Raw genomic sequence first — 13,957 nt, forward strand, 5'->3', positions numbered from 1 at the left:
AAAAAATGAAACATTTTAAAAACACTCAAAACCTTTAGGAAATTATTCCTTTAGCATCCAGCATAACATCCTAGTTAAAAGGAATGGTATTGGAGGCCTTCTGCGGAAGCTACATGGGACACCAGATATGGCTGAAAATATGAAAAAACTTAGACCGCGGACCTTAAGTTTTTGCCAAAAAATGAAAAATTTTAAAAACACTCAAAACCTTTAGGAAATTATTCCTTTAGCATCCAGCATAACATCCTAGTTAAAAGGAATGGTATTGGAGGCCTGCTGCGGAAGGTACATGGGACACCAGATATGGCTGAAAATATGAAAAAACTTAGACCGCGGACCTTAAGTTTTTGCCAAAAAAATGAAAAATTTTAAAAACACTCAAAACCTTTAGGAAATTATTCCTTTAGCATCCAGCATAACATCCTAGTTAAAAGGAATGGTATTGGAGGCCTGCTGTGGAAGGTACATGGGACACCAGATATGGCTGAAAATATGAAAAAACTTAGACCGCGGACCTTAAGTTTTTGCCAAAAAATGAAAAATTTTAAAAACACTCAAAACCTTTAGGAAATTATTCCTTTAGCATCCAGCATAACATCCTAGTTAAAAGGAATGGTATTGGAGGCCTGCTGCGGAAGCTACATGGGACACCAGATATGGCTGAAAATAGGAAAAAACTTAGACCGCGGACCTTAAGTTTTTGCCAAAAAATGAAAAATTTTAAAAACACTCAAAACCTTTAGGAAATTATTCCTTTAGCATCCAGCATAACATCCTAGTTAAAAGGAATAGTATTGGAGGCCAGCTGCGGAAGCTACATGGGACACCAGATATGGCTGAAAATATGAAAAAACTTAGACCGTGGACCTTAAGTTTTTGCTAAAAAATGAAAAATTTTAAAAACACTCAAAACCTTTAGGAAATTATTCCTTTAGCATCCAGCATAACATCCTAGTTAAAAGGAATGGTATTGGAGGCCTGCTGCGGAAGCTACATGGAACACCAGATATGGCTGAAAATATGAAAAAACTTAGACCGCGGACCTTAAGTTTTTGCCAAAAAATGAAACATTTTAAAAACACTCAAAACCTTTAGGAAATTATTTCTTTAGCATCCAGCATAACATCCTAGTTAAAAGGAATGGTATTGGAGGCCTGCTGCGGAAGCTACATGGGACACCAGATATGGCTGAAAATAGGAAAAAACTTAGACCACGGACCTTAAGAATTTGCCAAAAAATGAAAAATTTTAAAAACACTCAAAACCTTTAGAAAATAATTCCTTCAGCATTCAGCATAACATCCTAGTTAAACGGAATGGTATTGGAGGCCTGCTGTGGAAGCTACATGGGACACCAGATATGGCTGAAAATATGAAAAACCTTAGACCGCGGACCTTAAGATTTTGATGTCCCCAGCTGTCACAATCCTCACAATAACTCCATGACAAATATCCTGGCACTTGTAAGCCTACTCTCCTTCCAAGACGCTAATAGGAGAAGGTAACGTGCACACGTTTCCAGAGGTGCCTCGGGAATTATCTCCAATTAACAGATACCCAACATAATCCACAGGGACATCAAATGGGACGAGTCAATAGTCGGCTCTTTGGGTTTACGTGTACAGCAGGGAGGGTAAAAAGCATTTTTACTTTTCACTTGGGAGTTGTAATCTTTGACCCTTTTTCATTATATTTTCCCAAACTTCTGCAATGCCACAAACTAGCGGTTTATGACCTGTCTGCAATCCCTGTCTGCCTGTCCCATGATATCTCTAAATCTGTGAGTGTTTTATTAGCGTTTGACTCGAAGTGGGTTATAATCTCCACTTCCTCCCGCTGTATACCAAAAAGAACGAGATCCCTCCTAGCGTTCTCCATTCCGTCCTAGCATTCCCCATCCCTGTGAGCCTTCGCCATCCCAACATTCTCCATCATCCATGACCACATCAGTCATGGTTCTTAAAACCCAGATAGAAATGCTGTCCTGTAGAATGGGGGATGTATAAGCGACTAATGGGTTACCTTCCATAAGTCTATACATCCCACATACTGCAGGGCAGGAATGTATCTGGGCTGGTCAGCAATATGAAAAACTTATACTTGTCCTGATGTGGCCGATGTGGTCCCTATACCAAGTAAGCATTCTCCATCCTACTATTCTCCATCCCATCCAAGCATCTTTTATCCCCTCCAAGTCTCCATCGCTCCGAGCATTCCCCATCCCCAACATTCCACATTCCACATCCCCTCCCAGCATTCTCCAGTCCCTTGTCATGCATATTGCCGCTCTTATGGAGACTCTTACTAGGGATGGAGAACCTGCATCTAGGCCGGCCACATGACTTATTTCTACTCTTACTCAGACTCCATAGCGTGAAGCCCATTAACTACACGGTTGCTTTTGTGAGGATTTAAACATATATACCTGTATATATGTACCTGTGTCAGAGACAACCGAGTCTTCTAACCAGAGGTTGCGTTGTCTTTTGCGTTTTCAGACTGTCTCTATAGATACATAACATTCTGTCCACTAATAAACAGCATTTCTCGGTAATCAGGGCTTGACTCATTGTGGGATACTTTTTCAATGAGCCATTATTATCTACACAACGAAATATCTTGGTGGGTGCATTGTTGAAACCACAGCAGTCTCCCCTTCAGTTGCTATAAAATGAATTGTAGGATTAGAATTTGATAAAATCCATCTGGCCACTATGGTCAAGACCTTTTGCTGCAACGCATTTAAATGTGATTTTTGGCTTTTTACACAGCTGGTAACCAATGCCTATCCAATATCATTGGGGTTTATGAACAATTACTTCTGTATTTCTTTTGAATTGTGCTTTTGACCCTTACAGCTGCCCGTAGTACCGGTAGTATCTCATGCACACCAGTGACTGGTCTCCAGCGTAGAGACAGGAGCTGCCTCGAACGGTAAGCACCGGACGCACCCTCTGTTTCACCGGTGACACGCACACTCACTCACACACCCTGCCACCTAGCCCTGGGAAGTGCGGCTTCCTTCCTGTAGGAAGACCGGGTTAGACGGGGGATTATCCTATTGTGTTGTGATCTCAGCCTTACTGCCAGCATCCCTGACAGAATGGGGACACTAGACATTTATCGATGACCGCAAATTCAGACCATTCAGGCCTTGAGCGACCCGGTGCACAGGGATCACACAGGACTTCAATCTCGCCCCATGCTGGAAATCACGCAAGCGCTTCCCTGACTGTCACACTCGTCGGCTAACCCAGAAATAACACAATGGTTTTCCTCGTCCCAGTCACAAATTTAACACCCAATATACACCATCACCTTAAAGAAAAGACCCCTTGAGTTTATTTGTACCACCAGAACTCGCCTCATCGGTACATACCCTAATAAACCCTTAGGTGGTTTCGGGGGTAGTTTATGCCTGTGACGTTAAAGGTTGCCCAAGCATTAGCATTTCAGGTTTTACCCCTGAAGTCCCTGGACATTAGTAATTACATTACAGATCTTGTCCTTCTGAAGAATCATGTATAGTCTTGTGAATGGGCCAAGAGAGGCTAAGGGGTCAGACCAGGGGTTCTCGGTGTACCCAAACACTCTGATTGCTTTCTCTGCGTTTTCACAAACCAGATACGTCACGCAGTATCGGTGCCCAATACACAGGGGCCTGCTGAGATTGATTTGTTCACCATGTTCCCGTTTGTCCCCTCTCATCTTTTACATCTCTTTAAAAGGGGACTCGTCGAGCTGCATTCTGTTATTTTTGGAAGAGCCGCCGCGAGTCTGACTCTAATTAAATAGGCATGTTGGCTCCAGAGCGAAGCAGAATTGGGTTACTGGGACAGAAGGCATACCCAGCCAAACCAGAGGAACGTACAGATCTGCTTTCAGTTACTCGGCTGAGCCAGAGCTGCCAGGCGTGGAACATTATCCCGGGAGCTCGTGCATGTACTGCATTAACCCCTTCTGGCATCTTATATTCATACTCAAATGTTTGAAATTTGAAGTTACTGTACTAAAGGTCTTAACACGTAGTGGTGTATTAGAAAAGTTACGTTCTAGTGGTATAATGAGAGACTCTATACCAAGGAGCTTGCTGTCTAGTGGTTTCAAGGCAGATCCTTTCCCAATGGAGCTTACAGTCTAGCGGTGTAATGGCAGACCCTGTCCCAAGGAGCTTACAGTCTAGCGGTGTAATGGGAGCCCTTGTCCCAAAAAGGTGGATATAGGGCAAGACTGCAGTCTCCTTACTATTGTTGAGTATCCCAGAATGCAGTCGGAACGGACAAACGGACCAACAATCCACAGCTGGCAGAGAGGTAATTACTACCCAGCTCACAAACATCTTGTACGCAAAGTGCAGGGGCCTGCATGTGCATTACAGGTAGGAAACGGTGTGTGTGGTACTGGGATCCAATACACATAGCTTTGCGTGTTATACAAAGAGAAGGGGCAGCCTTATCACTTCTGTGCTATACGGAGGTAGCACACATTGATATATATGTAATACACAGACATAAGGTTACAGAAGTTCAGGTGGGAAAGGCAGAGCACTGGCGGTCCGACTCGGAGGAGGAAGAGAAGAGTATAAGGTGTGGGGGTGGCATCTACGTCTTGTGGGAGTTAATGGGGGGGTCACAAATAGTGTTGGCTCAGGCTCTTATAAAGAATTCCATTCAGGGTGGGAAGAACGTGCTTCGAATGAGAAGAAATATGTGTATAGGGCCAGACACCCCATACCCACCCAGAAGGACACCCACTGACTCATAGCCCCCTCAGCCCTTACTATCTACCTTTAAATGGTGCAGGAAGAGGATGTGTATCCAGTGGCCATGGCACCCCTCCTAATATTACACATCTGAGGAAGAAGCCGTGCCCTCCCTGGATTCCCACTTCTCAGGGAAGAAGACGGGAAATGGCTTTACCCGACGCAGTTTCCTGAATTGGTCACAATGCGGACGGAAGGGAGGGAGGGGACACCTCAGCACCGGGGTGGAATCAGCCTTGTCACCTTCAGAACCAGTTTTGCCGTCTCCGTTACCAACGTTGTCGGGAAGAAAATCTATGAATACACCTCCGGTCACATAAAAAGCACACTGTACTTTAGTTGTCTATTGAACTCTCGCTCACTACTCTATTACCTTTCTTTCCTACACGCCCTGTAGAATCATGCTTCCGTCCTGGCATTTGTCCAACTCCACAGACTGTAAGCTCTTGGGATTAGGGGCATTCTGCTATTCTGTTCCAAAAATATGTAACATCACTACAGACCTTGGTGACAGATAGGAACCTGATATAGTGCAAGACTGCAGCCTCTATACTACGGCATCTCAGAAGGCAGCAGGAGCCTGTCCGCTTTACTGCACTATGGCTTTCTTAAGCGGATTGTAGTGGGAATTCACCCTACGCGTGCCCCGGTGACATCATGGTGTCGCTATGATCACTTTATTAATGTTGCCACGTTTTGCCTTACCTATAGTTTAAGGCGTGATTAAGAAGAGCCTAGGGAATTCTATTGTGCATGAAACCTCGAATTTAGAATGATTCTGGGATATTTTTACCCTTAAATTACAGGGAAATAATAAAAAATAAAGGTTTATTTTTTTTATTTATTTTTTTTGTCCAAGCGTCTCCAGGCATAGTCTACCCTAGTCATTCCAGGTGCGCTGTATATTTGTAGGGTAGTTGGCATGCGTGACGCTCAACCAGCGGGGTGTATGTAACATAATGCAGCATCTTCTGTTTAACGGATGAAACTGACGGTTGTGAAACTTTATTGCCCCTGTGATCGCCTAAGATTATGGATACAACAGAAGGACTTCCTGAAAGAATACTTTTGTTATTCGGCTGCAGAAATGAGTTTTGACATACAGGGTGGATTACACGCATCAATGTTACTGTGCCCTAACACCAGTATTTACACAATTGCTTTTAAATAGCGACAAGATACTTCAAGTAACCCAATTAGTATTTTCGTACTCCTTCCACCAGCTGCGGACTACAACCCCCATCATATCAGCCAACCGTTGTCCGGCTAATAAATCAGATGTCAGGCTTTGTATTGCCTCCCTGGCACTCTTGGAGTGTAAGCTTCTAGGTTTTGTCCAGGCTTTGTTCACTCTTCTTTTGAATATTACTATTACCCCACTCTGCAGGTAATGATAGCCTGAGGCGGTGATACAGCTGGGGACATGTATCCAAGGAGGGGCAGGAAGCTCTTTGCTGTTTGTCAAGAAGGCAGATGTGTACACACCTGCTCCATGTCCTGATTTACCCCACTGTCAGCGTACTGAGCGGCCTCAAGTCTGTAGTCAGGGCCCGACTGGGAATGAAAACTGCCCTGGAAATAAATGAATACCAGCCCCATATTTCATGGCGCCATTTTGGGGCGTGTTTGTGTTAGAGTGACTGTAGTGCAACATTTTAGAGTGGGTTCTTATGAGGAGCATCATGTATCCATGATAAGGTAGCGTGTCCATCTGCCTGTTGGCCTAAAGACATGATGTCTTAAGAGTGCACCATATTTGGTTCAAATCCCTGTGGCTCATGTGTGTCGTATAAATATCTAGTGGCATATTTGCTTTGTGTATACCTATCCTATTAGAGCAGCTAAACGTATTGTTTTAGAGTGGATACATATAAGTTTATGTGAATCAGGAGAAAGCAGGCTCATATATCAGAAGCAGCATCTGTCTACTTGGTGGTATAGCGGTAAGGTAACCTGTGTATCTTACAAAGTACTGCTGGTTCTAGTCTTACCGGCTCTCTTATGACGTTTAAGTATATATGTGTTTGTATTCATCTCTGTAGTGTTAGATTGGCTGTATGTAATGTTTTAGAGTGAGTCAGGAGAAAGCAGAGTCATATATCCACCCCGAGAAAGCCCCACCGACTGCCTGTTGGTGTAAGGGTAAAGTGACCTGGATGCCATACCAAGGATTGCTGGTTTGAATCCCAGAGTCTCCTCTGTGGTGTTAATGCATATAAAGTGTGTATATTGTTTTAGAGTAGGGGCGTATATATAAGTATATGTGAGTCAGGAGAAAGCAGGGTGGTATTTCCACGGCGAGAGAGTAGAACCAACTGCCTGGTGGTGTAAAGGTAAAGTAACCTGCATACTGTACTAAGGATCAATGGTTCGAATCTTGATGGCTCTTCTTTTGTGTTAATGCACCTAGAGTGTATCGATTGTTTTAGAGTAGGGGCGTACATATAATGACAGGGGGTAGCCTCGACTCTCGGGCTATGTCATCCTGGTTAACCCCCCAATAAAAACACGGACACCAGATGTGGGATGAATAAAGGCCACAGACGATTTATTAACGTCAATGCCACGCAACCTGTAAACATTTACGAAGGTGCATTAACACGGCAATGACCCAAATACAATAAAACACCCGAAAGCTTGCCAGGACCAACCGGGGCCAAACTGTAAGCATCACCTTATGGGAGGGCATACCATGATGCCCCTCCCCCACCTGAGGTTCCAGCAACTGCCCAGCCAGGAACCTCCCACCGACACTTTAACACCAGTGGCAATAACCACATAACACCCCCCGGCAACCTGGCAAGCTACCGCCCCCCGGCTGTGACAGAATCCTGAAACGAAACACAGAACCGGGTAGGCTGGCACAACAAAAAGCCCAGAACATTCTTACGCACCAACCTTATATACCCCCTTCACTTCCTCCCCCTCCCCGTTGAACTTTCTTTGACCCCCTGACCTAGCCCTGCTCTGCACCCCTGTCAGGGCCCCCTCCGTTCCATGCAGACTACGTGGGCATCAGTATATGTGAGTCAGGAGAAAGCAGGGTCATATATCCATGCAGAGAGGCTCACGTTGATGTGAAGACCACAGATGGCTACCTACTTTGCCTATTCTGTGTTGGATTCACCAAAAAGCGTAACAACCAGATTAGAAAGACTTCTTATGCCCAGCATCAGCAAGTGCGTCAGATCCGCAAGAAGATGATGGAAATCATGACTCGTGAAGTGCAGACAAATGACTTGAAAGAAGTTGTTAACAAGCTAATTCCAGACAGTATCGGCAAAGACATTGAAAAGGCCTGCCAGTCCATCTATCCTCTACATGATGTGTATGTACGCAAAGTGAAGATGCTGAAAAAGCCAAAGTTTGAGCTGGGCAAACTTATGAAACTACATGGTGAAGGCGGTGGTGCTGGGAAGCCTGCAGGAGATGAGACAGGCGCCAAAGTAGAGCGGGCTGATGGATATGAGCCCCCACTTCAGGAATCTGTCTGAGATGCATAATCTGAATTAGAGCCTGTAAAGAAAATATATATTTTTATATATATATATATATATAGATATATGTAGATATATATATATCCACGCCGAGGATGCAAAACCAACTGCCTGGTGGTGTAAAGGTAAAGTAACTTGCCTACCATACCAAGGGTTGCTGGTTCGACTCTTGCTGGCTCCTCTGTGGTGTTAATGTTTACAGAGTGTCTATGTTATTTTAGAGTAGGGGCGTATATATAAGTATATGTGAGTCAGGAGAAAGCAGTGACATATTTCCACGCCGAGAGCACAAAACCAACTGCCTGGTGGTGTAAAGGAAAAGTAACCTGCTTTCCCTACCAATGATTGATGGTTCGAATCCTGATGGATCCTCTGTGGTGTATATACTGTTTTAGAATAGGGGCGTATATATAAGTATATGTGAGTCGGGAGAAAGCAGGGTCATATATCCACGGCGAGAACTCAAAGCCAACTGCCTGGTGGTGTAAAGGTTAAGTAAACTGCCTTCCGTACCAAGGATCGCTGGTTCGAATCCTGATGAATATGTTGTTTTAGAATAGGGGCGTGTATATATAAGTATATGTGAGTCGGGAGAAAGCAGGGTCATATATCCACGGCGAGAAAGCGCAGTCGGCTGCTCGGTGGCGTGAAGGTATAGTTGCCTGCCTGACATACAATGGATCGCTGGTTCGAATCCTCATGATGACTTCTGTGCGTAAGTACGCAGTGTGGCTCTGCTTGTGTGTGCTAGTGGATGGTGTTAAAGTGGCTCTGTGGCACTCTAACATTGGACACTTACATACACATCTACAGCCTCAACTGCATACGCATAGCTGGTTGCGGACAAGGTTGCGGGTAACACTTGAAGGTTGCACTAAGCCGTGTGTCCTCACACGCAGTGGCCGAAAACACTGGTTGCGGAAAAGGTTTCGGAATGTGTGCGCATCCGCTTGACCCGTTCATGTGCATGCACAGTAGCCCACACAGTGACTTACATGGAGAATCATCATGGCGGATACAAAACCGCGGATACGATACCGGAGATCTGGAGTATGACGGGGCATCACCGGCAGCCACCCCTTTCCTTCTCTCTGCTTCTTTCGGGACAGAAATAAACACAATATACTCTTTGTATATTGTGAGACAAAGACCCCCTTCAGGGGGTTTTACTCACTTCAGGGGGGTGTGGTCATGGGAGCATGTCCCCCACCATGTAGCAACATGTATAAAGTATAGCAACATGTATAAAGTATAGCAACATGTATAAAGTATAACTAAAGTAACATGAATAGTAACATGAATAGAGTATAAAGGTAACATGCAATAGAGTATAAAGAAAAACAATAATTGAAACACTTAATTAGAAACACTTAATTAATTAAAACACTTAATTAATTAAAACACTTAATTAACAAAGTGTAACACCTTAGTAATAATATATCTAAGTGGTTTACTATACTTTGTTAATTAAGTGTTTCAATTATTGTTTTTCTTTATACTCTATTGCATGTTACCTTTATACTCTATTCATGTTACTTTAGTTATACTTTATACATGTTGCTATACTTTATACATGTTGCTATACTTTATACATGTTGCATGGATGGTGGGGGACATGCTCCCATGACCACACCCCCCTGAAGTGAGTAAAACCCCCTGAAGGGGGTCTTTGTCTCACAATATACAAAGTAATATATTGTGTTTGTTTCTGTCCCGAAAGAAGCAGAGAGAAGGCAAGGGGGCAGCTGCCGGTGATGCCCCATCATACTCCGGATCTCCGGTATCGTATCCGCCATGATGATTCTCCATGTAAGTCGCTGTGTGGGCTACTGTGCACGCACATGAACGGGTCAAGCGGATGCACACACATTCCGAAACCTTTTCCGCAACCAGTGTTTTTGGTCACTGCGTGCAAGGACACACAGCTTAGCGCAACCTTCAAGTGTTATCTGCAACCGGCTATGTGTATGCAGGTGAGGCTGTAGATGTGTATGTAAGTGTCTGAGGTTAGAGTGCCACAGAGCCACTTTAACACCATCCACTAGCGCACACAAGCAGAGCCACACTGCGTACTTACGTGCAGAAGTCATCATGAGGATTCGAACCAACGATCCATTGTATGTCAGGCAGGTAACTATACCTTCACGCCACCGAGCAGCCGATTGTGCTTTCTCGCCGTGGATATATGACCCTGCTTTCTCCCAACTCACATATACTTACATATATGCCCCTATTCTAAAACAATATATTCATCAGGATTCGAACCAGCGATCCTTGGTATAGTATGCAGGTTACCTTACCTTTACACCACCAGGTAGTTGGCTTTGCTTTCTCGCCGTGGATATATGACCCTGTTTTCTCCTGACTCACATATACTTATATATATGCCCCTACTCTAAAATAACATATACACCACAGAGGATCCATCAGGATTCAAACCATCGATCCTTGGTATGGTAGGCAGGTTACTTTACCTTTACACCACCAGGCAGATTGCTTTGCTTTTTTGGCGTGGAAATATGTCGCTGTTTTCTCCTGTCTCACATATCCTTACATATACTCCCCTACTCTAAAATAATATATACATTCAACAATTATTCACTAACACCACCTTGTAGCCATCTGGATTCAAACCAGCGACCCTTTGAATGTTGGGCTGCTTACCTTACCTTTACGCCACCACGTGTGCAACTGGCTCTGTTGTTTCCTCTCCTAAGGAATATGATGCCTATCATCTCCTGACTCACAAATACTTACATGCACCTACGCTAACACGATACATGCCCTTTAAAATTATGCATTTCTAACACTATATATATATATATATATATATATACACACAAAGTAACTATAACAATACATACTTCCACTTTAACACTAAAACATGTAAAGCGATATGAACCGGCAACCCCTTTGCACATCAAGCGAGGCATATTACCATTACCAGGGAATAGGAAGCGATGTGCCGCCATGACCCTGTGTTCTCCTCACTTACATTTACTGACATATACCCTCTCTAAAACATTACATACACCCTACATATATACACAGCAACTGTAACAATATATACTCACACTAACACAATAAAGGAGCCTCGAAAACACTAGATACAGAAATACCAAATATAAATAAATATATACACTGCAAAATACTTACATGCAATAAAGAGCCCATTGGGGTCTGAACCAAAGACTCCTAACTTGACAGGTAGGGCACATTACCTCTACGCCATCAAACAACTGAGGCTTTGCCATGGATATATGACCCTGTTATCTCCTCACTGACATTATACTATTATATACCCTCTCTAAAACATTACATACACCCTACATATATACACACAACAACTGTAACAATATATACTCACACTAACACAATAAAGGAACCTCGAAAACACTAGATACAGCAATACCAAATATAAATAAATATATACACTGTTAAAGGCGATAAAGAAGTCAGTGGGGTCCAAATCACGAACCCCTTACACAACAGGAAAGGCACATTGGCACATTACCTCTACGCGATCAGAGAACTGAGGCTTTGCTGTAGATGTATGACCCTGTTGTCTCCTCACTGACATATACCCTCTCTAAAACATTACATACAGCCTACATATATACACACAGCAACTGTAACAATATATACTCACACTAACACAATAAAGGAGCCTCGAAAACACTAGATACAGCAATACCAAATATAAATAAATATATAAACTGCAAAATACTTACACGCAATAAAGAAGCCATTGAAGTTCGCACCAAGAATGCCTTATGTAACAAGTAGGTCACATTACCGTTACACCATCAAACAACCAGGTTCTTTGGGATATCACCATAGATATATGACCCTGTTTTCTCCTCATTGACATAAACTATTATATAACCTCTCTAAAACATTACTCACACTTTAACATGATAAAGAGCCTCTAAAACACTAGATACAGCATTACCATATATAAATAAATATATACACTGCAACATACTTACTCACAACATAGAGGCCCTCGGGGAACAAACCCGTTATATGCCGGGCAGGTCGCATTACCATTATGCCACCAGTCAACTGGGGTTTGGATTTTTCAATACCATATATTAAAAAATATATATATATAAACAGATTATAAAACTTTTCCACGATACAGGTCCCAACAAGGTTTGAACTAATGATCATCTGTACGTTAGGTAGGTCAACTTACCATTAAACCACCACGTAGCTGGGGCCAGTCCTCAAATGTGGAAATATGATGCCTGATATATTTATATGCACCCTAAAACAATACATACGGCCACTCTAACACCATAGGTATCTATACACGCATGGCAATTATAACAATAATTGCTAACACAATACAGAAGTCTGCAGGATTCAAAACACAGAGTGTATGGCACCTAGGTGGTACACTTTACCAAGCAGCTGGACTCTGGTTCTGTCCATGGAAATATGATCCCTGCCTGCTCCTGACTCATACATAACCATGACTGAGGTAGCGCCAACGCGACGCCCTCTTTACCCCCCTTGCCACAATAAATACACAAACACAAAGTAAATAATATAATGCTTTGGAAAAATAAGGCCACGGTGCAGTCCGCTTTACGCCTTCCACACCGTGACACAGATATAAATAACTTTATTCATAGTAAAATGAACTTTATTTGTAAACACATATAACATAGTATATAATATAGCAATGCACGTGCCGCACCACCCGACTTACTTATGACACGTGCAAGCCTTAAAACTAACAATTGTAAACCAAATATAAAGGCTACAAATCGTAACCCTAAATTGTAAACAACCGAACCGGCTGGCACAGGCGTAAAACCGTAAAAACGTAGAGACCACCGGCGTCCCCTGCACGGCAGCCATTGTCCCGACTAGGATTCACCAAGGCACAAGCCCAAGGAGTGTCCTGCACTTAGGCCGAGGGCCTGTGCACCACGGGTCAAACCACACCTAAGGTGGTTAACCCTTGCGCTATGCCAGCTTGATAACCAACCGCCAAGAAACAAAAAAAAGAGGGGTGGGAGGGAGGGAAAGCTTTCCTGGTCAATCGAAAAAGTGACCTAAATGGGGTGGGCTCCCATATATATAGTGACCCCCACCCCTAAGCACAGTAAGGTGATGCACACCTATCAATCGTCAGCTCAGGGCCGTCAATCAACACTGCCCGCCGGCCCCCTAGCTGACTCAGCAAATTTACTAAAAAACAGGAAAACGGGAGGGGGAGAGGGCTGCCTGTCGTCCCCTCAGTCATGCGCCCTTCTTGCTCCATACTCTCGCCTGGGGCTTTCTTGACTGAGGTAGCGCCAATGCGACGCCCTCTTTACCCCCCTTCCCACAATAAATACACAAACACAAAGTAAATAATATAATGCTTTATTATGGTCAACTATGGAAAAATAAGGCCACGGTGCAGTCCGCTTTACGCCTTCTACGCCGTGACACAGATATAAATAACTTTATTCATAGTAAAATGAACTTTATTTGTAAACACATATAACATAGTATATAATATAGCAATGCACGTGCCACACCACCCGACTTACTTATGACACGTGCAAGCCTTAAAACTAACAATTGTAAACCAAATATAAAGGCTACAAATCGTAACCCTAAATTGTAAACAACCGAACCGGCTGGCACAGGCGTAAAACCGTAGAGACCACCGGCGTCCCCTGCACGGCAGCCATTGTCA

At 43.5% G+C, this 13,957-nt stretch overlaps 1 protein-coding gene across 1 annotated transcript; it reads left to right on the forward strand.

The window, feature by feature from the left end:
• Positions 1–7,782: 7,782 nt before the first annotated feature.
• Positions 7,783–8,286, forward strand: LOC128504566 (40S ribosomal protein S3a-like; the record flags this gene model as incomplete). Its single annotated transcript, XM_053474661.1, has 1 exon — positions 7,783–8,286. A coding segment is annotated over one exon (474 nt), but the record flags the coding sequence as incomplete, so codon positions are not given.
• Between the last annotated feature and the right edge of the window lie 5,671 nt (positions 8,287–13,957).

The sequence above is a fragment of the Spea bombifrons genome, chromosome 9 (genome assembly GCF_027358695.1).
Source record: "Spea bombifrons isolate aSpeBom1 chromosome 9, aSpeBom1.2.pri, whole genome shotgun sequence".
Taxonomy (NCBI): Eukaryota; Metazoa; Chordata; class Amphibia; order Anura; family Pelobatidae; genus Spea; species Spea bombifrons.